This window comes from Phoenix dactylifera, chromosome 4, assembly GCF_051530095.1.
Source record: "Phoenix dactylifera cultivar Ajwa chromosome 4, Ajwa_hap1_PhDact_Kaust_v1.1, whole genome shotgun sequence".
Lineage (NCBI taxonomy): Eukaryota > Viridiplantae > Streptophyta > Magnoliopsida > Arecales > Arecaceae > Phoenix > Phoenix dactylifera.
The window spans coordinates 3,000,784-3,021,969 of record NC_143193.1 but is presented as its reverse complement, the minus strand read 5'-3'; the positions used below and the strand labels follow the sequence as shown (position 1 = coordinate 3,021,969).

At 37.4% G+C, this 21,186-nt stretch overlaps 1 protein-coding gene across 1 annotated transcript; it reads left to right on the top strand.

Moving 5' to 3' along the window:
• Positions 1–426: 426 nt before the first annotated feature.
• Positions 427–19,717, top strand: EMB2813 (DNA primase, large subunit family). The gene is made up of 20 exons (XM_039133374.2): positions 427–612; positions 791–852; positions 956–1,059; positions 1,150–1,231; positions 1,316–1,375; positions 1,505–1,559; positions 2,433–2,452; positions 2,552–2,635; positions 2,716–2,780; positions 6,188–6,236; positions 6,369–6,416; positions 6,513–6,602; positions 6,701–6,760; positions 15,459–15,518; positions 16,495–16,569; positions 16,650–16,735; positions 18,258–18,351; positions 18,456–18,563; positions 18,725–18,790; positions 19,582–19,717. The coding sequence occupies exons 1-19, from the start codon at positions 483–485 to the stop codon at positions 18,740–18,742; spliced, it is 1,350 nt and encodes a 449-aa protein (XP_038989302.1). The 5' UTR covers positions 427–482; the 3' UTR covers positions 18,743–18,790; positions 19,582–19,717.
• Positions 19,718–21,186: the final 1,469 nt, after the last annotated feature.

Below are 21,186 nucleotides of genomic sequence, written 5' to 3'. Positions count from 1 at the left end.
CCTTACACTTTTTTTTACACATCTATCAATTAAGAATATTTTAGTTATTTTAATTTGAAACCGTTATTTTTTTAATGGTGTTCGGTGGCATGAATACATATGAAAAAATAAGAATAAAAAAATGATATAATGATAAAATAAGTGTTTTAAAAAAATATGCATGTAAATATTAATTTTGAGAGAATATATATATATAATTCTCGAAGAAGCTCCCTGGGTGGAAACCTAATTTGGCCAAACCGACGGAACCCACACGGAAATCTCACACAAGCGAAGCCAAGTTTTGTCGGGACTGGGTTAACCAGGACTTCGAACCGACTCAGCCCACACCATTTTACGTATCGTTCAGAGTGGACCCGTTTCGAAGCGTTTCCCGCCAAACCTCCCCTTCAGCCGTAAAGTCTCCGAACCGCGCGCTATAACCGCGCTGCCCGAGTTTCGGAGCCCTATTCTTGCTTCCGTGCTCTCCAAGTTCCAAGGCCATGGAGATCGTTCGATCTCAGAGGAAGCCCGTCGCCGACGGCCCCCCGAACCTCTCTCTCTACCGCTCCGCCCCCCCTCTCGAGGTCCGGCTCGAAGATTTCGAGCTCTACGCCATCGATCGCCTCCGTGGTACCCTGTCACCTCATCCTTCTCTCCCTAATTCGTTTCCGATTAGGGTTTCCAGGGTTTTGTTGGCGTGGAGATCCAATCGTTTGTTCTTTTTGTTTTGGTCACCAGCTCTGTTTGTGCTTCCATCTTCACTAGGGTCTGCCGTGAAATTGATCACTTCTTGAATCTTTTGTTGTAGTTCTAAAAGGGATCTCAGATGGTTTATCCCGTGGGAAGAAACCCGAGGAGATGGAAAAAATGGTAATTTACAATATTGTCTGAGCTGAATTCGGCAATTTGTTGATGCCATTTATGTTTATTGGTTGGATCTGAGGGTTGTAAATTTATCTTCGTGAGTGATCAGGTCAGTGAGCTGTGGAGGGCAAACATGAGGCATCAAGATGCGTCAGAGGTGATGAATAAGGATATAATCTCGCACTTTGTGCTTCGTCTTGTTTACTGTAGAACGTATGTTTCCTGGCATTGCCTGTTTGCTTCAGCGGTTTGGAATATTTTTTTGAAATGGTTCTGATTTTTTCTTTTTTGATAAAAATTCAGGGAGGATTTGAGGAAGTGGTTTCTTTCCATGGAGACCACACTTTTCCGCTACCGTTTCCGCCTTGAAAGCCCGGAATCTCAGGTGGGTGATTCTGTCCGGTGAGAAGTAGTACATAGTTAAAGACCCATTTACTCAATTATGATCTGATTGGTTCTTACTTTGCAGAGGATGCTCATGGCTGAGTTTCAGCTTCCATACAAAGCACTCAGTAATGCAGAGTTTGAGGTATATTTTCATATCATGTAGCTGACAGAATATAAGCGTTTGTGTTTTCAAAGGTAAATCATGCGTATGTGATGTTTTCTGTTCTTTGTCAAATGACTATTTCTTTTTGTATCACTTTTTCTTGAATAGAGCGTGAAAGATAAGTTAGGCCAGGTTGCACGCTCCATCGGCCAGCCTTCAAATGGTATGACCGGATTAGTCATTAAGTCTGTGGTATTCTATGGCTAGTAGGTCTGATAATTGATAAATTTAATAATTGCTATCTGAAATCATATGTTGCATTATGCATGTTCTTTCAAATATATATATAATTGATTTATTCTGTGGTGGTAATGAATGTCGAATCTACCTACAGTCCTTGATAGCCTGTTATTAGATGGTAATGGGAATGTTATTTTTTCTTGTTTTGTTTGCCTGTTATCCTGTATGCCACATTTCTGGAACTATTATCAGGGCTATCTTTTATCAAGACTAGTGCCCCTCCCCCTTCTTCTCTCTCTCCCCTTTGATGTTGATCAAGGCTTAGAGAGTTCAGTTGGTTGTCAAGGTTTAACTGCTTAAATTTTTGTTTTTTTTATATACTATAAAAAAAAAGAAAACAGCCATGAGGCCACAGTTACATCCTTACATCACAAGCACCTGATACATCATGAGACAAAACATCCCAGAGCTTCCCAGGAACAATATCACCTAGTTTAACTGCTTAAGTTAAAAGTCATAACTTTACTTATTTAGAAAATATTTCCTAGATTGCTTATTTTTTCTTTTTTCTTTTTGTTTATGTCAAGGTCGGTCTCGGCTTATCATGACTACATTCAGATCTTTCTGTTTCTTTTTTTAAAGGGAAACTGAGATAGATTATGGTCCTTATCCAAATTCCTTCTAGTAGCTTTCAGATCCAAAGTTTGAGTAGGAGCTTAGAGAACATCCTAAAGGTCAATTGAGCTTGATCCTTTTCCTGTGGCCCAATTGCATCATTCAATGGTTGAGCCATGTTAATTTTTAAAGGTTCATCTGTTTTCCAAAATGATTGACATGTTGGTTGGTTATTTTGCAGCTGAAACGATCTTCTTCAAGGTATATAACCCATAGATGTTCTGTTGTCATTGTGTTTTCAAAAATTTCTTGCACTATGAGGTATTTTGATTGTACCTTATCTGAATCTTATGTATGAAGGTACCTTTTGAAGAAGTTCCAGAACTTGTTGCCAGCCGTAGAGTATTCCTGCTTAAAGGTTATGCATATGTTGCTATGAATCAGGTGCATCCTAAACCTCATCATTAACCTAGGCTAGAAATGGCTGCCAGTGCTATTCTAAAATTCTTTTACTCTTTTGTTAGGTGGTGTCACTTGTTGTCACTCAATTCCGCAGCAACCTTTCCAAGGCACTTGTTTTAACAAACAGGTACTCATTGATTATCTTGGGTTTCCTGTCCAGCTGTTGTCCTAAGAAGTGGCACAAGATATAATTTTAAATTTCAAGAATTGTATTATTCTCAAAAAAAGACAAGAATCATATGCTAGTTGTGTTTTTATGGCTTTAATGGGGTTCCATCTGTTTTCTACTGGCTGCCACTGCTAAATGACATCTACTGCTGCTCTGTCAAATATTACTATTCATTTAATGATTCAGCTATGGTGGTTCCATGCAATGCATTTATATGATATTGGTAAACTCTCCCTAGATTGCATCCTTTTAGTTTCACAATTCACAATATGCTACCTTAGCTTTTTTGTAGGAAAGCATTAGTTTTCTTTCCTTCTATTCTTTTGTTATGTCAAGTCTTTTTTTGACTGGCCATTGTTCGTGCTTTTGTAAATAAATTTCTATACTTGTATAAATGTTTCTTTGATACATGGTATAGCTTTTGTGATTATAGCACCTTGGGCATGTGTTCATGTATTCATGTATACATATACATTTGCAAAATTGATGATTTATCTTTTTGTGATTTGTGGTTTTTTCTCTGTTGTACAAGTTATTTTGTTATTATTGCTTTTAATTGTGTCAAAATCATCCTACACCAAGGTTGAGTTGGAGAATTTTCTGTTCTGAATTTGTTTCAGATGATTACTATATATGTCTACTGTTGTACTGATTCATTTCCGTGCATAATGATTGGTGTCTTACAACTGCATCTATTCTTTAAATTTTTGCATGAGTCTGTCTATGGTTGGTACACGTGCATTGCAAGTTTGCTACCCTTATCTGGTGTCTGGCTTTGATCGCTACAAAGTCATGTAAATGATTATATTTGTTTCATTCCCTGAAGAAATGTTCCTTCTTACACAGCTATACTTGCTTCTAAAGTTCCATGGTATCAAAGCTTGCACCGCTTAACTTCTCAGACTGGATCATCTCGGGATTATAGATATGATCTATAAGAGATCCAATCTTCATTAGCATGGACTGAATTAGGATGACAATCCAAATAGCATCACGTCTTTGTTGATAGAAGCCAACCAGATTGTTGCTGGATTCTGATATTCTATTGCGAGCTAGCCAAAGGCAATTTTGTCTGATTAGCTAAAGCCTTTGGGTTTTATTATCTCTTGATACGGGTAGCCATTAGAATAATTTGTTCAACAAACTGCTATCAGAACAAGTAGATTTTTCTATTGATAGAAACTGCTCAAAGACACTAATTGTTGAGGATTGAAATATAGTGTGCTCGTGCCATGCTGGACTGGTATTGCCACAGTGAATGCTATGCTTTTCTGACCTGGCATTGTCATGGTATTACTTTGCTATGCCAGGGCTTGGCATGCTTCTCAAAGATGCTAAATGTCGAGAATTAAAATATAGTGTGCTGGTGCCATGCTGGCATGGTATTGCTATGGTGAATGCTATGCTGTGCTGACCTGGCAATTGGCATGGTATGTACTTTGCTATGCCAGTTCTTGGCATGCACTTGCATGGCAGGATGCCAAGCATTGATTTGTGACCAGTACCATGCTACTGCTGTATTCTGGTAAGTCACTGGCAAGTTACATGTATCCTGAGTATACTGACCGACACTTTTTCTCATGCTAATCATTAGTATGCCCCTATATTTTATGGGTGGATAAACTTTGTGTGGGTTGAACTGCACCACTAAACCTTCTTTATGTATTCCGATGTCCTGCTCTTGCAAATTCTGTGGCCTGTTCAAATTGCAACCAGACTCGGTCAAACTTGATGGGTCCTAGAAGATTTAGAAAATAGCTCTGTGTGTTCTTTGTTGCTTTAGTGAGGCTTCTTGAATCCTATAACTTCGACTTTTTTAAGGATCATGGGTGTCTGGACTCCAAGTTTGGCTTGGCGGTTTTAGTGTTCATAAGCAGTGTATTGCACATGAAAAATTTAACCCCCCACTAACTGTAATATGACACTTCTAAACTCCGATTGGCCTACAGTCAGGACTTTAAAATGTAGTTCAGTCATAACTTTTAAGGCTCCTTTTGCATTAGTTTTCAGTGCTTCCGCATGTGCGTACGCATGCGTATGTGCGTGCGTGTGGATGACCTTATGTGTGGCTTGCTCAGCTGTTAGCACGTGTAACATAGTGTTTATAAGAAGTGCATTGCACACAAAAAATTCGGTCCTCACTAACTGTAATCTGACACTTCTCAACTCTGATTATCTGCAGTCAAGACTTTAAAATGCAGTCTCACTCTCATAACTTTTAAGCCTCCTTTTGTATTAGTTTTAATTGTTGTCTCTGTGTGTGTCAATGATCTTATGTGGGGCTTAGTTAACATGTGCAGCGTATTACGGTATCAGTGTTTTAAATGTTTTCCTAGATTTCTGTAAAACACAGGTCGGTTTTTGTTTTTATGCATGTACAAGGTCATCCTGTGGGGTCCATCACCTTGCTCATTTTTGTCATGCACATTAGCTGCATTATGAGCATTAATCAAAGCCCATTGCCCTTCCACATAATCTAGTTCACCATATATAGATGAATGGCCAGTTTTTTAAGTAGGTTCACAGGTTCCTGTGCATCCAACTGTTGCTTCATGGGACCTATCCTGCTCAACATCAGTATAACCGTGCTGCAACATTGATCGTTCAAGTTAAATCAGTCCACCTTCTGGTCTTTGGTACTTCTTATTTGCTCATGTACCTGAAGTGATACCTTACCTGTAGACATTTTCCCTTTGGTTCTAGGATTTTCTTTTTTTTTTCTCTTTGGGTGTAAACTCTTTTATGTGCATCCAGTGATGTCCAGCTCTTCGGTTTTAGCTCTTTTCCCAGTCTTGAATTTGTCACTGTTTTAGGGTGTCTGCTGCTATCTGAGCTGTATTCTATTGCCCACTATGGGGGCAAGCAAAAGTTCAAAAAAGGTTTTGACAACCATCAGGATCATTTCCATAGGATGCCATAAGGCCTTTGTGGTTTCATGGTCTAACAATCAATCTATCAAAGGCTGTTAATGTTATAAATATATATGATTTCAATGCTGCAAATAGCGACATTTTGAAAGATTTATTATATATCACTTTCCAGTTTCCGGTATTTGCAGTCATGCCAAATACAATCTATTCATTTGTTTCTGCAAATGTGGTTCAATGTTTCAGTGATAGTCTAAAGTCTAGATACAGTGAATGGCAATTAGGTTTAATTGTTTCCAATTAGGGTACATAGAAAAATGTTTTTTCAATAGTCATGGTATACCACTCTAATTCTAATTACTACAGTGAGAGTTCTGTTATCATTGACGACTTTAAGTCTATATTCTGTACCAACAGTTAGATCTTATTGTTTCCAGTTTGACCATAGAGAAAATGTTCTGATTTTTAGTTTAATCATGATATGACCTCTCTAAGCAGAAAATGGACATCTACCATTAGGGAGCAAGAGAAGGAGAGGTTGACTCCTGTGAGTCTACTAGTTCTTTCTTTTTTAAAATTTCTTTATTTATTTATTTTTATTTTGTACGTTTAGCTGTAAGTTTGTGAGGAAAAGCAAAAGCTTGTTTCATGCTTCTTAATCTCTTTTTTTTTATTTCAGATTGTCGAAGCACTAAGCAACAGTTATTTGGGGCCTGATTACTCTCAGGTATCAATTTGATTTACTTTTTCTCTGATTCCTCTAGTTCAACTTCCATAAATTTATTGTCTTTCTTTTTTCTGATCGCTGGACTACTTCTTGCAGCCAAAGGAATTTGCTGAGATATGTTTGAAGGACATTGATCAACTGGCTAGTAATTCTTTTCCTCTTTGCATGCGCCATTTATTTGGGAAGGTAAAAGCATTCCACAAATTTGTTTATGTTTCCTTTTATCTTAATTTTACATAAATATTTACAATCACATGGGCTTTTGTTGTCATCTGAGTATGTAGTTAAGAGAAGACCACCATTTGAAGCATGGAGGAAGGATGCAACTTGGTCTCTTCCTTAAGGTACTTTTTCTAAATATGCTAGTGTGAATTTTTGTTTATTAGTACTTCCATCTGCACATTGATGAAAAACAGTCTGTTGCATATATCATCTGAAATTTCTGCAGTTGCTATCTAGTGATGATCTGCCTAATTTAATTATTTTTTTTTCTTTTGTTGCCACCGCACTTTTGGAGTTCAAAAAGGGTAGTAGGACCTTCAAGACTAGTGGATCATTTATCAAATTAGCATAAAGAGAGAACTTGATAATTAAGTATTCTACACTATTATTTTAAAAACACCATAAAAAATGTTACTTACTAAAATAGGAAATGAATTTCTAGGGTGTCTCAAGTTGTCAACCCTATTAATGTAGGCAATAGGTGCAGGAGATAAAATAGATGGAGGTGATGTCAAAGAAATGGATTTGCAGAAGCCTAAACAATAAAACGAAAAAAAGGATACTAGAGAATCACTTAGGAGAATCAGAACCTTGTAGCTGTGTCTGAAGGAAAAATTTTCTGAGTTGTCCGATAAATCGGACGCCAGGCATGAAAATCAGTTTTAAAAATTTTTATTTATAACAATTATAAATATTTTAAACATAACAATTATATAAAGTATACCTCGATCCCGCAGCGAAAGGGATCTGGATCTGGATCTTTGAAAGTTGCTCCGCGAGGCCTGGATTTGCAGGCCCTTTACTTCGCGCGCACGTCGAGCTTCGTAGGGAGGTAGGATGACTTTGATATTCGTGCAAAATACCTTTTGCAAAAGGGACCCTAGAAGATAAGAAATTCTCTTTTCTTTTCTTCTCTTTCTTTTTCCTTTTCCTTTAACAGCAAATCACTGTTTCTTTTCATTTCTCTCCCGTTTCTTCACGGCACGCCCGAGAGTAGTGACGCCTGAGTTTGATCCCGATCACAGAGGAAGAGGGAAGGCAGGAGAGAGCGTCAGATCTGGGCCTGACTCCGTACCACTAGAGAAAGAGAACTTCTTCCTCTCTCTTCTTCACTGAATCTACCTCTCTTTGTCTGACGTTTTCTTCCCAAGAAAAATTCTCTCTCTTCTTCTTTTTTTCGAGAGGAAACGGTGGCCTACAAATAGGCCAACGGTGAGAGGAGTTTAAAGGCGTAAATGACCGAGCGTTATTGAATTCATTCATTATCTAATATGAATGAATTTGATAACGATTGTTTCAAAAACAATCGTGGAAAAAAAATAGCGATTAATGCTAATTACTGTCGGATTTCAAAAATCAAACTGAATCGGAATGTTGGCGGTTCAAAACCACACATTCCAGTCCAGTCGGCCGTCTGGCCGGAGGCCGGTCGGCCGCGCAATCGCCGGTCCAAAGGGCCGCGGACGCGTGAAACAGAGCTTCTCTGTTTCATGCGTCCCAGGTGAGAGTCGTGGCTCACAGGAAAATCATTAATAGTCCATAGGGGGGATGGTCCACGGGTCCACGGGTCCATGGGTAATAACAACGGTCAGTAGCCAATTTAAATGGGAAAAGTCAGCTTCTGATTCAAATGGGTCAGCCCATTTGATCATAAGCTAGCCTATTTGGTTCTACACCAAATTGACAGCCCATTTGAATGAATTTTTTGACCCGAAAAATTCCACACGAGTCCGACTCATGGGAGATTCAATTGGGTCTAGTTTCGGCTCGATCCAAGTCCGACTTAGATCAGAACAAATACGAAATTAAATCCCAATTAAATCGTGATCGAGCCCAATTACACTAATTGAGACTCAATCAAACCCAATCTCAATAATTGAGTCCTGATCAAGTTCAATTACATTAATTGAAACTTGATCGACCCGGAATACAGACTTAATTAGTTGTTCATCCATGAAATTTAGCATATATCTCATGCTCAGTGCTAGCTAAACATAGACAGAACCAAATTCCAAATGACTCATAATTTAATTCTTAATCAAATTGGGTCAAGACCTTCCTACTTAGCTTGACTAATGTACGTGACTCTGATAGGTTCGAAAACTAAGCCGGTAGAACATGGACTACTTCTTGTACTAATCGAGGTGACCATCTAGCAATGATATCCGACGTCCGAATAGGTCGAATATGCAAAGCAACATTCAAGAACCTAGACATATGGTTATTGCATAATTCATCCCTATGACCATCGATGCTCAGGATGACCTCAGAGTGGACTGTCGAACTCTAGGTTCGGTCATCCATAGTGTATTTCAATCAATCAAATCAAGTGACCTATCACTTGGTTTACCTTGTCCAAAGTTTTACTGAATTGAAATACAGCGAGACATCAACTCCTAAAATCTAGAGTGGTCAATCCCATCTTGACTCATACACAGACTTCGCGAGTACTTGACTGCACCCAGCATCCTTCCGATCCCTGAATTAGAAATTCAGGTCGTCCAGTGCCTAAGTACAGTGAGTTGCTTGCAAGTCACCGTGACAGTCTCAGGTCTAAGGGGTACTTATGCCCATACGCTTTATGAGCTAACTTCCGACAGTAGAGTACTACGCAGGTGAGTCACTGTTCAGTGACAATGTACTCCTACATCTCACCTGTATGGCATACAGTGTCTCCACACTCTTTGATTTAAGAGGACAACCAACTAAATGGCACACAACGACCTATACCTGATATAGCTATCGTCCAATTGACAGCTCATCATTTGGTCGCGAACTGGTTTAAGGACTAAATGATAAAACCTCCTTTATCTACTAAATTAGTCCTAAGGACTTCATCACAATACACAGAAGTTTAATTTGAAGATGTAACACTTGTGATGAATAGAAAAATGGCGGAATAAATTTTTATTTATTTTAATAAAACATACACATCCATTTTCTTACAATTAAAAAATTAGCTTTGGGACACAATTCCCAACATTGTCTCCATAGCTCAATCCTTGCTTTAAATCAACAATAGGTTCTTTTTTCACAGGTTGTGATTTAGCATTGTAGGTGTGAGGAGCTGTGCAAATGTGTGTTTAGTCCTACATTGGCTATGCACTAGGTAAATCTTGGGTATGGATAGGGCCAAGGAACCCAAATAATACCTTCCTACTATTTTTTTGGGTGAGGTATTGGGTTTGTTACTAATGGTATCATAGCGGACTCAGCTCATGGCCTATGTAGACTAGGGGATACTGTAGCACGGGTCCATTAGAGCTGACCACCGGCCGATCGTGGTGTTTGTGATTAGATTTAAATGGATTTGGACCCTTAGCCTAGCGAAAACGTTCGAGCTTAAATGGGAGGAGTATGTAAGGACATGTATGAATGTGTTTAGTCCCATAATAGCTACGCACTAGGTAGATCTTGGGTACTTAGAGCTAAGGAACTTAAATAATATCTTTTGGCTAGCCTTTGTAGGTGAGGTCCTGGGTTGTTATAGTAGGTCAGCACCACAAATAATATAGATGAATTGATGAAGATAACCTCAGTAATATTATATTCAACATTTCGTATGCTGAATTAAAAATGAAGTACCGGGGCTATTTGTAGTGTTGTGAGGTTCCTTGCATTGGACTAGTAGATGCCTATAGAGTTTGACTCAGTTAATAGAACTAAAAAAACAATGAGTTTCCTAGCTATAATCTGAAGCTGATAACACCTAAACCACTGTCCAATGTTTTTAGTGGCAATATATATATCTTCAATCTACTCCAATACTTAAATTGATTTAGAATGTAGATCCTGGAAAATTGACAGCAAGTTTTCTGCCATCAATTTGAATCAGATAGCTAGGTTCCAGTCATCAGATTTTGTAGCTTCAACAGCGCTGGTATAACTTTGACACTGGGGCCATAACATCCTCATTTGACCTATGATGGAGGTGATTTAAGATTTATTGGAAATTTAACTTGATGCCGGATGCAATAGGCATGGTCTGGTCACAAATTCCTAACTATGCTGATCCTGGTGAATCCATCTTTAGGGCTAACATCCATGAAGGCAGGCTATATGAAGGAAAATTGACCTTTGATGAGTGCTCCCCTGCTAATAGTATAAAATTTGAGGTCGTGGACACCTATGGATTGGGTGCCTGATGTATGATGCCTTATTCTCAGTGCTAAATTGATTTGACATGGTTTAGACTCTAGATCCTATGCCAAATACCCTCATATCATGCACTTGAAGTCCAACCCCGTACATGTACCATCCTAGTACAATATCGGTATGCCTGATAGGAGGGCTGGAAAGGCGTATCGACTGCCGATATGCTGCCTATATTGTGCGCCAGTTCAGTACTAATATGGTATGGTCGGTACGTCCCAGTACCAACTAGTATAGCAAACCTTGACCTATACTATCATACTCAGCCTTTATAGCAATCTTTTGCCATTGGCTTGGGGTTGGTCTGATTGGCCAAGGTGACAACCATCAAGATTAGAGAATTTTTTTCTTAACCAATTGTCAATTTGATATTAATCATTTGAACTAGTCTTTAGTTCTTGGCAAGGCAACTTTGGCCAAGAGATGGGTCTATATTGAACTCTAGAAGGCCATGCTCATGTAAAAGACATTCTTCCAACTAATTATGCCACTTGTATAAATTCTAGAATCATTGCTTTACTTGTCCAACAAGCTACGTAGAAAGCAACCCCAAGGAAACTGCTACTATATGAACCTAGACAGTAGTAGAGCTCAACCATCATCTAAGTTTCGGAATTTATAATAACTACATCAAATATAACCAATTAGATAGAAGCTTGGGGTATCAAAGTTGGCTTTGAAGGGGCATTTGCCTATTTATCTTGGGCGTGCCTTTGAAAAGGCAGCTCACATTTTTGATTTGTTACTAGATCTTCTGTAAGTGCTATTTGTAAAAGACAAAACACATATTTTGAATAAGTGACCTACAGGCAATGCTAACTATCAGAAATTTAAAGCTCGCATTTGATACTATGTTAATCTAGCTGAAAATTTGACCAACCTGATGTTCCCTGGTTAATCACTTGTTTTTTTTCAAAAATAGAAATCGACATCAAATCAGGCCATTAACATAAATAATAATTTTGCCTTATAAGCACTAACATGGGAAGTTTGTGGGTACAAGAAAGGGATTGTAATTAAACAATTAATCTAGATAAACAAATATCAAAGACATGCATTAATTCCTCATTTTGCTTTCAGGACAAAATATATCAAGTGCTTTTCTAGATTTGAACAGTTTGAATGTAGTTTTGCATTGTGATGAAGCATCTCCATAATTCACCCAAGCAGGTGTTCTCAAGCCTGCTGTGGCATTCAGTTTTGCTATTTCTTGAGCCCTGCTTATAATTTCATGTCAATATACATCATAGAAGAATGAAATTCACAAACTTGGAAGTTTATTTTAATCAAAGATTTAGGCCTTGCCGGAGCAGGATGATATCCTTGGTACTATACCACTTCCAACAGGAAGAGGGGACTGAGTTGCAAGACATCGATTTTCTTTTGAACTAGGATTTCTCGATTGTCTCTGTTTGTTCTCACTGTCCTGATTGCATCATGACATTTGGGATGCATTGGAATGGTCCAGATGGACTAGGATGTAATTCTTTTTCTATTTTCCCCCTTTTTTTGTGATTGATTGTTTCAGCCTGTCTGACTTTGCAGTCCTGTGTCGGTATATTATTATCCCAAAGAGCAAATCATGAATGGACCTAGCATTGAGATTTGAACACTTGATTTTTAACTTTGAGTTATCCTAAACTTAAGATTGTATGGGCCCAACATTATTGTTGAGTGGTTGTTATTTCACCATCTATGCAATTCATTTGGGCAATTTCCTAATAAGAATTAGGAGTGTGAGAAGAATGACGTGGTAGCAAAAACTTTTGGTATCAGTTATTCTTTAAAAAATATAGGGAATAGATATGCAACTGAAGGTGATCTAATTTCTTAGGGTGTTGGATTCCAAGTTGCTAAATCCTACATTTAAGGACTTCTTACTTTTCTCGTTAAGAAAACTTATTCTTTATTTATCACTGTTTGAACCACTCCATGGTTATTCTCTTGAGTTCCATGTCTTAAATTATAGAATATGTTAATTAGCCACTAGACTTAAGAGCTTAAGCTGTTAGAAAAGGGCCAACAATGTATATCAGGCCTTAACATAATGTGACCTCTTAGCTTGTTGCACAACTGCACAAGTTTATTAGGGTTTTGGATGTCATGGCCCGTTATACCCTCACAAAGTTACTTTCTTTTTTGTTCCTCTCTCTCTCTCTCTCTCTCTCTCTCTCTCTCTCTCTCTCTTTCTCTCTTCCAACCCCTCCCCCTCTCCCTCTCCCTCTCCCTCTCCCTCCATAATCTACCCTGTGCTGGATGCTTATATTCTTGATCTTTCATCCCAGTCAAACTTTTATGATGTTGCAATGATTGAGTGAGGAACATATTACATGGGGTTATGACCAATTCATACCTTGACGTTTATCTTGGAATGCCATTGGAAATCTGCAATTTTTCTTGAATTCTTTTTCTGCATGGTTGTTATCTTTGTTATTAGAAAATGCTTTCAGGGAGGTTTGCGTTCATAGCATGTAAATGGTAACTGTGGGTGTTTTGTTTTGTTTTGTTTTTGTTTTTGTTTTTTCTATGCTAGTTGCTAACATGATACTTTAGAGATATTGTGTTTCTAACACAGTTCATAGCATCGACACTCGATACACTCCCGTATTGAGTGTCTATTCGTTACTAGTATGGTTGGTACTTTTGGTAAGGGGCAGTATGTTCTGGTACGGCAAACCTACTTTCTAATGTTTGGTCTCTTGTTGAACAAAATCATTAAAATTTGCAATTTGATCAAATAATTTAGTTTACCATGTAATTAGGTTGGTAAAGACTTGGATCATGGAATCTAAAGACTTGGATCATGGAATCTGGACCAGCTAGTTGGACATGGTTCTTAATACTAGCTTCATTCATCCAACATGGTCGGTTTGGCCTAGCCAATGCGAAAACAAAGTTGATTGAAAAAGCCCAAACCTACTGAAGTCAATGCTAGATACTTCAGCTAGTCAAGTTTGATACTTGTAATTTAGACTTAATTTCAACTTGCAAGAACTAATAGGTAAATGGGTTGAGACCTGGTCCAAATCCTGGGTCCAAGAGCAATTTGCAGTTGAATATTGTCATATGGACTTGTACTCAACCGTTTGGATGCCTTAGGCAAGTTGAATTTAATTGCTGTCTTAGTTGGTAACAGGTGGGTAAAAGAAATAAACTACGGCCATAAATTTACAAAGAAATTAAAGGCTAAACTGACAATCTTTAGTCTGTTGTATTTATTGCTGGATTTTTTTTCTATTTTTCTTCACTTGGCTCGGTTCATTTTGTTTATTGCACTTCCATGTGCCACCCATGTGGATATGAGGTGACATTCAAAGTTTATATTAAAAAGGGTCATCATTAAACACATTTGTGCTCATTTTGAAATTGCAAATCTTCTGCAGAGAAACTCTTAGTGGCTAAAATCTTTTATTGCTTTTGACTTGGATAAATAATTATTTTTGGCTCCAATTTATGATAGCGGCCTCCATAACGCAAATCTTTTTTGATAGTTTAGTTATTCAAAATGAATAGAACTGGTTGTATGTAAGTTAATATTCATATAAGGAAAGATAAACTGAGTACCAACCCGTATTAGCCAGTAAGGAGTATGCCATACCAATCTGGTTTGATGCCGGTACAGTGTGGGAGTTCAGTACACCCCTGTACCAATGTAAGTTATGGGTGTTGCTGACTCCAAGAACATGCCATTCATCAGTACAGGGACCTACCCTTCCATACCAACCCATACTGTCAAAGTACTTGTACTGCCTCTAGTACTGTGATTTAAAACATTAGTCTTAGGCTTACCATTAATGAATGTAAAAGGAAAATGAGAATATGTCGAATTATTGAAAGCCATCAAAATTTAAATCACAGGAGATTATCTAAGATAATATACTAATATTGCCTTTGTCCACATTTTTTTAGGCTACTTCTAAGTATAACAAATGTCAATACATCCTAGAATAATCTGATAGCCATTGGTTAATCACATGTTATGAGGTTTTAGCCAGTATCAAATCTTCCTATGCCAATAGCACACGATTAAAAAGAGTCATGGTTAATCAAATGTCAAATCTTCCTATGCCAGTTTTCACTTGAATTATGCCATGTCAACTCACATGTTAACTCCTATGCCATGTTTTCACTTGAATTATGCCATGTTAATTCCAAGGGAAATCTGCTTATAAATATCTTAGTGTTTCTGCATAACTCACTGGACATAAAGAATATAATCATCCTAACTTCTCTTGCTATCAAATTTGACCGACGCCTTACTTTTGGATGGATATCCACAAAACTTTGCAATCCTTTAGATTAAAATTCAAGAGTAACTTATGGCCCCTGATTTATGCTTGCTTTTATATTTTTATGAAATTCATGTGTTTTATTCCCTAGTATTTTTACATTTTATTGGTTGATTATAAAAAATACGCTAAGCTATAAGCACTTTCTGAACTCTTCCCAAGTCATGTATATTAGGGTCTGTTTCGTTAATGGAGAGGAGATGCTATAGTTTTTTTCCCTGAATTTTGCTAACTATTTCCTTGATATTGTATTGCATATTGTAGGAACTATATTTGGCATTGCAATTTGTTATTTATCCATTGAAAAGAAGTATGTGATTTCAGGAAGTCTATTGTTCTAATCTCAATTGTTCTCTTACAAAACAGTTATTCTTTGCAGGGTGTGGGACTAAAATTAGATGATGCTCTTGCACTCTGGAAAATGGAGTTCTCTCAGAAGGTTTGTTGCATTTAACTGTCTTAGAAATATGCAATTTGTTCTGTTTATGATGATGAAAATCCTAAAGTACAGAAACTCTGGTTATCACATTTTTAACAACATGCATCGAAAATTTGTGGACTCCTTGAGATAAAAAGAAGGGTTTATATATGAATAGCGATATGAGACTTACAAGGATGTAAACTCAGTTAGATAGATGAGATTTCTAGCAATGATTGTTTTCAAAAATTAACCATAAATTGGACTGGTGTTATTAGGGCAGCATGCTCTTATTATCATGTCCTTCCTGACTACAAAAAAAAATAACTGTAGAGTGTATAGAATTGGCTACTCAGGGTTGGCAAATCCCTGGGTTTAGCAAATCAAACAAACAGTATTACCTCTTGCAAGTACTGGGATTATGAATCCTTCTCATGATTGTTGTCTATGAGAACTGTTAACTAGACCCAAAAACCGTATGCTGTCAGGGTAGGGGTCAACGATGGATATTAGCGCCCGCCCCCCCCCCCCCCCCCCCCCACCACCAACCAAGATGTGAGACCATGCATGTGAAGGCATAAACAAGTCAAGAATTACTCGAAAAAATAACCAGGAATGAGTCAAGAAAGGCTCAAGATATCAAATGGGTGAAGTAGATTAAAATTGATCTGAATGGGGATTTGAACCCATGATCTCCAGTACCATCTTAACTTACTACTAGATGCAAAAGCTTAAGCTACTTGGAAGAGGTCATGTCAGGCCTTAACAAACACTAGAAAAAGCATGGTGTGGAAGTGAACTTTCATTTTGTTTAGTCATTGTTATCTGATCAAACATGCAAGGATAATGGAGGAGCCATCTGCTCATGAATATATTTGCAACATGGTTTTTAAATTATGCCAAGTTATGCACTTGTAGATGTTAGGCTCAGCAGATTGTATATTTGTTCATCTTCTGTTCCCATTCATTCATCATGACTGGATAAAATGTGGCTTAGATTGGCACTGAGCGCTTCGACAAAGAATATGCATATAACATACGCCATAACTATGGAAAAGAAGGAAAGAGAACTGTAAGCCACCTTGCTCAATAAGTATTACTATATGTGGTTTAAATGCAATATCTGTCTGCCATTTAACCTGGCCTTTCTAGGATTATATACCCTACTCCTGTCAAAAGATTATTTCTTCAACTCCTGGTGTTGGTGATCACCATGGCTGCCCTTATCGACATTTCAGGTTCATTTCAAGCTCAGTTTGTTTAATCTGTTAACAGAACATGCTGACATATCTTCATGTCATCATCGTAAATATGTTTTGTAATGGAAATTTTGATCATTGGATATGAGAACAATATAATGATCAGTAGTACTATGAAAAGTATGATCTCTGATTTTGTGAAGTAGGTTTTGTTGTCTCTTTAATTCCTTTAAAAGGTTGCTGTTATCAATTATTTGTCTTTTCTTGTATCATCTATATTCCCAATGTCCGTGTTAATGGCACCATTATATTTTCTTTGTGCACTGGGGGGCATTTGAGTTAATACTTCTGTATCTCCTCAAATATTGTTGGTTTGGATAATGATGATGCTTAGTCATTCTTTTTTTCATCGGCAATCAAGGATGACATGCTTTGTCAGACAAACAGTTTATAAGCCGTAACAATGGACTGTCGATCTTCTTTACTACTTTTTCTTTTATGGAACTTGACTACATGTTTTTAATATGTTGAATTTTGGTAGTAAGAATACTCAATACATGTTGTGAAAATCTAGTTTTTAGGTGTTCAATTTTCTAACTTTCTAGACTGATATTGTTCCATTTGTTTCAGAAAATTGATTAAGTTGAAATTCAATTACAGTTAAAGTTGATGGATGTTATAATAGATAGTTTAGAGAATTTGCTGTCTGTGTTGTCAAATGTAATGCTTTCCATTAGTGGAAAATCATTTCTGGTGCTATATGTTTCTGAGCAACAAAATCTTGATAGACATTGTGCATGATATTGTTGATCCTTCATATGCTATGCTTCAAGTGTTAGTTGAACAACAGTTTGTCACTACATCCTATCCATTTTCTTTGCAGAGTTCACTATTTAATGCAGGACATTTGGTTAATTAAGTGGGTATATATTGTGAAGGACTCAACATCAGCCAATGGCACAGTTCACAATCTGCTGGAAAGATAGATTAATGAATTTCAAGGCACACTAAGTCCTTGATATAATTTTTCATCATATTAATGCTTTTTACAGCAGACCTGATCTAGAATGAAAAATTAAATGCATATCTTATTCTTTTCATAGTGGCGAGTGGATAACTACAATGGAATATAGATGGAAGGGATAACTGGTTTTCTGAAAACAACAGTTATATACTATCAATCAAATCTTCTTGATAGGCAGAAATGAGGAAAGCTATCACAATTAAAAAGAAATAATAATGAGAAGAAAAAGAAGAAAATGGAGAGTAGAAATGAGTAGATTGCATGCATATAGACGTATTCTGCATGTATGAGAGAATGGTATGGTTGGAGTGTGAAAATGTGAATAGTCTGAAAAAGCTAAAATGTCCTATTCAAAACTCACTTGTTTGAGTTCTTGGAGTTCTCCACCCAACTTCATTGATGTCCATGGATTTATGGATGCCTGACGAGTGTCAGGATACGAGCCTTCGCAAAAATAGTAATTGGCAGAGACTGAAGATGCTTCTCTTTCCTTTTTCTTCTATTTGGTGTCTCTTATTATGTTCTATTTTTTGTTAGCGAGGAAAATTTGAGAGCTGCTCTGGGTAAAATGGGGGTTGGCGGGCATGCATTGGATGATGTAATGGATAAAGTTAGGAATCGGCATTACCAGGTAGAAATGTTCATATGTTTGTAATGTTCTTTTTATAAGTTGCTTTATTTGTTTTCATTTTATTCCCATTCTCTCACATCAAATTATAATGGGAAAATTGCCAGCTAGCTTGCACATTGACCTTTGAAGCTATTCATGCGGCCTCATGTGATACTGGGATTAACCATCCAAACCAGTACTTCAGCCAAAGTCAAAAAATTCTGAAATCCAGGGTAAGTGCTGAGCAACTTTACATTCTCGACCTTCTAGTGGTTACGTTTACAAGGCAGTCAGTGGTGCATCCCATCACACTGGCACTGTTTGTTTAAATATTTAATACAAGCTGACAACTGCTGAACTTATTCCCTCTTGTTTCTGAATCCTTGCTTTGCAGTTCCAGCCCACAACCTAGTTTATCTCTTGCAGGTATAAAAGAAGAGTAAATGTCATAATATTCCAGGTTCGAATTCTGGGCCTCAACCTTTTGCTACTAGTCTTCCTGCATGCATATATCAGGCTCATGTTGTACAATCCATGCTTTCCCTCGTAAATGTTTTGCCAAATTAGTTAACCTATTGCTGCACATGTCAAGCGCATGTTTTGCAAGCCACGCATTCCATCAAAGGCCATTTGCCAAATCAGTCAATCCATTCTTGAACTCAAATCTTCACAAGTAACTGTGGACACTTGAGTGGATTTTACGGCCAATCAGTTGACCTTGTAATTTTTAAAAATTACTGCAAGTGGATGAAACAGAGTGAAATCCTTAGCTGCAAGAGCTGGCTTCATAAAATGCATCAAAAGGCTGATGAATGCTTTAATGAGTTGCTCTCAGCGAGGTGCCATCTGTTTGTTCCATCACATGGGTGGTGGGCTCTGACTTCTGTTCGAACTGGGTCACTGTGTAATGATGGTCACCATAATATTGAGCTTTATAAATGTGCATTGAGGGGACCCATGATTCTGTGTACTAATAAATGTTGTCGTTTTCTCACTACCCCACCAGACTTGGTTGGCTGTAGCATATGTCTGCTTAAGTTTCTGCTGCATTGATAAATTACTTTAAATGCTTTGGAAACCAACCTGTCTTGGCTGCTCAGACTGGTCCCAGTTCTATCACTCGTCTCGGTCAATGAAAACAAAGCCGTTCTCAGTGCCCCCATCATGTATAATTGCTTCCATATCTATCATGTATATGTACTAAACTGAAGATGGATGCTTCAATATACTTTTTCCACCTCGTTTTTCCAGTACACAGCATCTTGAAGAACTACGGACTTCATCCTGCCGATCATTCTGTTGGGTTCAAATGCTGATTTAAATGCCATCTGTCTGCTAATCGTACAACAGACACCAAACTGAGTGTGATATCGTACGTGCAATTAACCACTGCTTGTCGCTTATTTGATATGCTCCTTGTGCTCTAGCATATTGTTGAAAGAATGTAAGATACATTATTTTCTGCAAGAAACATCACAATGTTTAAAAGTTGATTGTCTATTTTGTTTTTGGGGTTGCCCAGCATACTTTGTTTAGGACTTAATTTTTTTAAAAATTTATTATGCTTCGAGATAATTTTATCAGCTTTTAATCTGATCACCGCTTCTCACGAATTTTTCTGTAGTGAATGTTCTGTAATATTTTGATTGGTAGTTTTGTCTTGTTCAGTAATGGAAACTATTGTGGATGAAGATGTGTTATGATTTGTAAGTTACGTGTCAGGTTTTTTTTTTTGGTTACTTACTTACTTGGGCTTTAAAAGCAGAAGATTATTTGAGTAATGTCAAAGTTGTGATGCTTCGGCAACCACAATAGTACATAAATTTTGTTAATATCTTCATTTGCAATTCTTGTGTTATCATGAACTTATCTCAATGATGACACTCAGGCTACATCGATATGTAATTTTATGGTAAATGGATCTATAGGAAAGAAAAATATTTGAATATAGGACTTCTTGATAGTTTGTGAACAGAATAATGGTGCTGATCCTTGAAAATACCTTGACGCAAACTGGGAAATCTCTTAGGATTATGCATCCAAAAGTGTGACACATGACAAATTTTAAATATTTATTTTTAAAACAAAAGGTATCATGATTGTCTATGACAGTTTAGTAAAAATATTAGGCATTTTTTTGATTAATAAAATATCAGGTAGTTTACTGTATATACCACATCACGATTCTGTTGGTGGCTGATTAGCATGATTCTCTCCAAGACTGATTAGCTGGCCCGTGTTAATTGATTTTACTTTGAAATTTCTTCGAAGTATTGATGTTTGAACTTGTTTTATTTTTCTTTTCCAAGTTTGTTTCCCAGTCCAGGATATTTAGGCTCAATTTGTTCATAAGTTGAGTTTCATTTCAAATGATGTTTGATTGGCTCATGCCCTAATAGAACAAACTGCATCTAGTCAGCTTTCAAGTTAATACTGAATCACGAACAATTTGGTTTGCAGCCCTAGCTTTGGCGTTGAATTGTGGTTATGTTGTTTGTGTGGTACAAGTATCTATATACATAGAAAGATTAGGAGAGGCAATGGGCTAGGTTAGGTTCGGGTTTAGTTTTGGTCAAGCTCAAAATAAGTATGTTCCAAGTTTGATCATATCTGACTTCAAGGACATGGGGCAGGACTCCTCAACCCATACTTGTCCATGGCTTGATTCTTTCAAGATGACAGACCTGTATGTATTCTGCATGATCCAACTGGATTTTTTCCTACCATGCATGGTTAATTTGACCTAATCCAACCTGACCCTTGCCTACTATGTGCTTTTGGAAGGAACTGAACAATTGCAAACTTGGACTTGCTCCAGTGGTCCCACCCCCTTAGTAATTGGAGGTGTTGGATTTG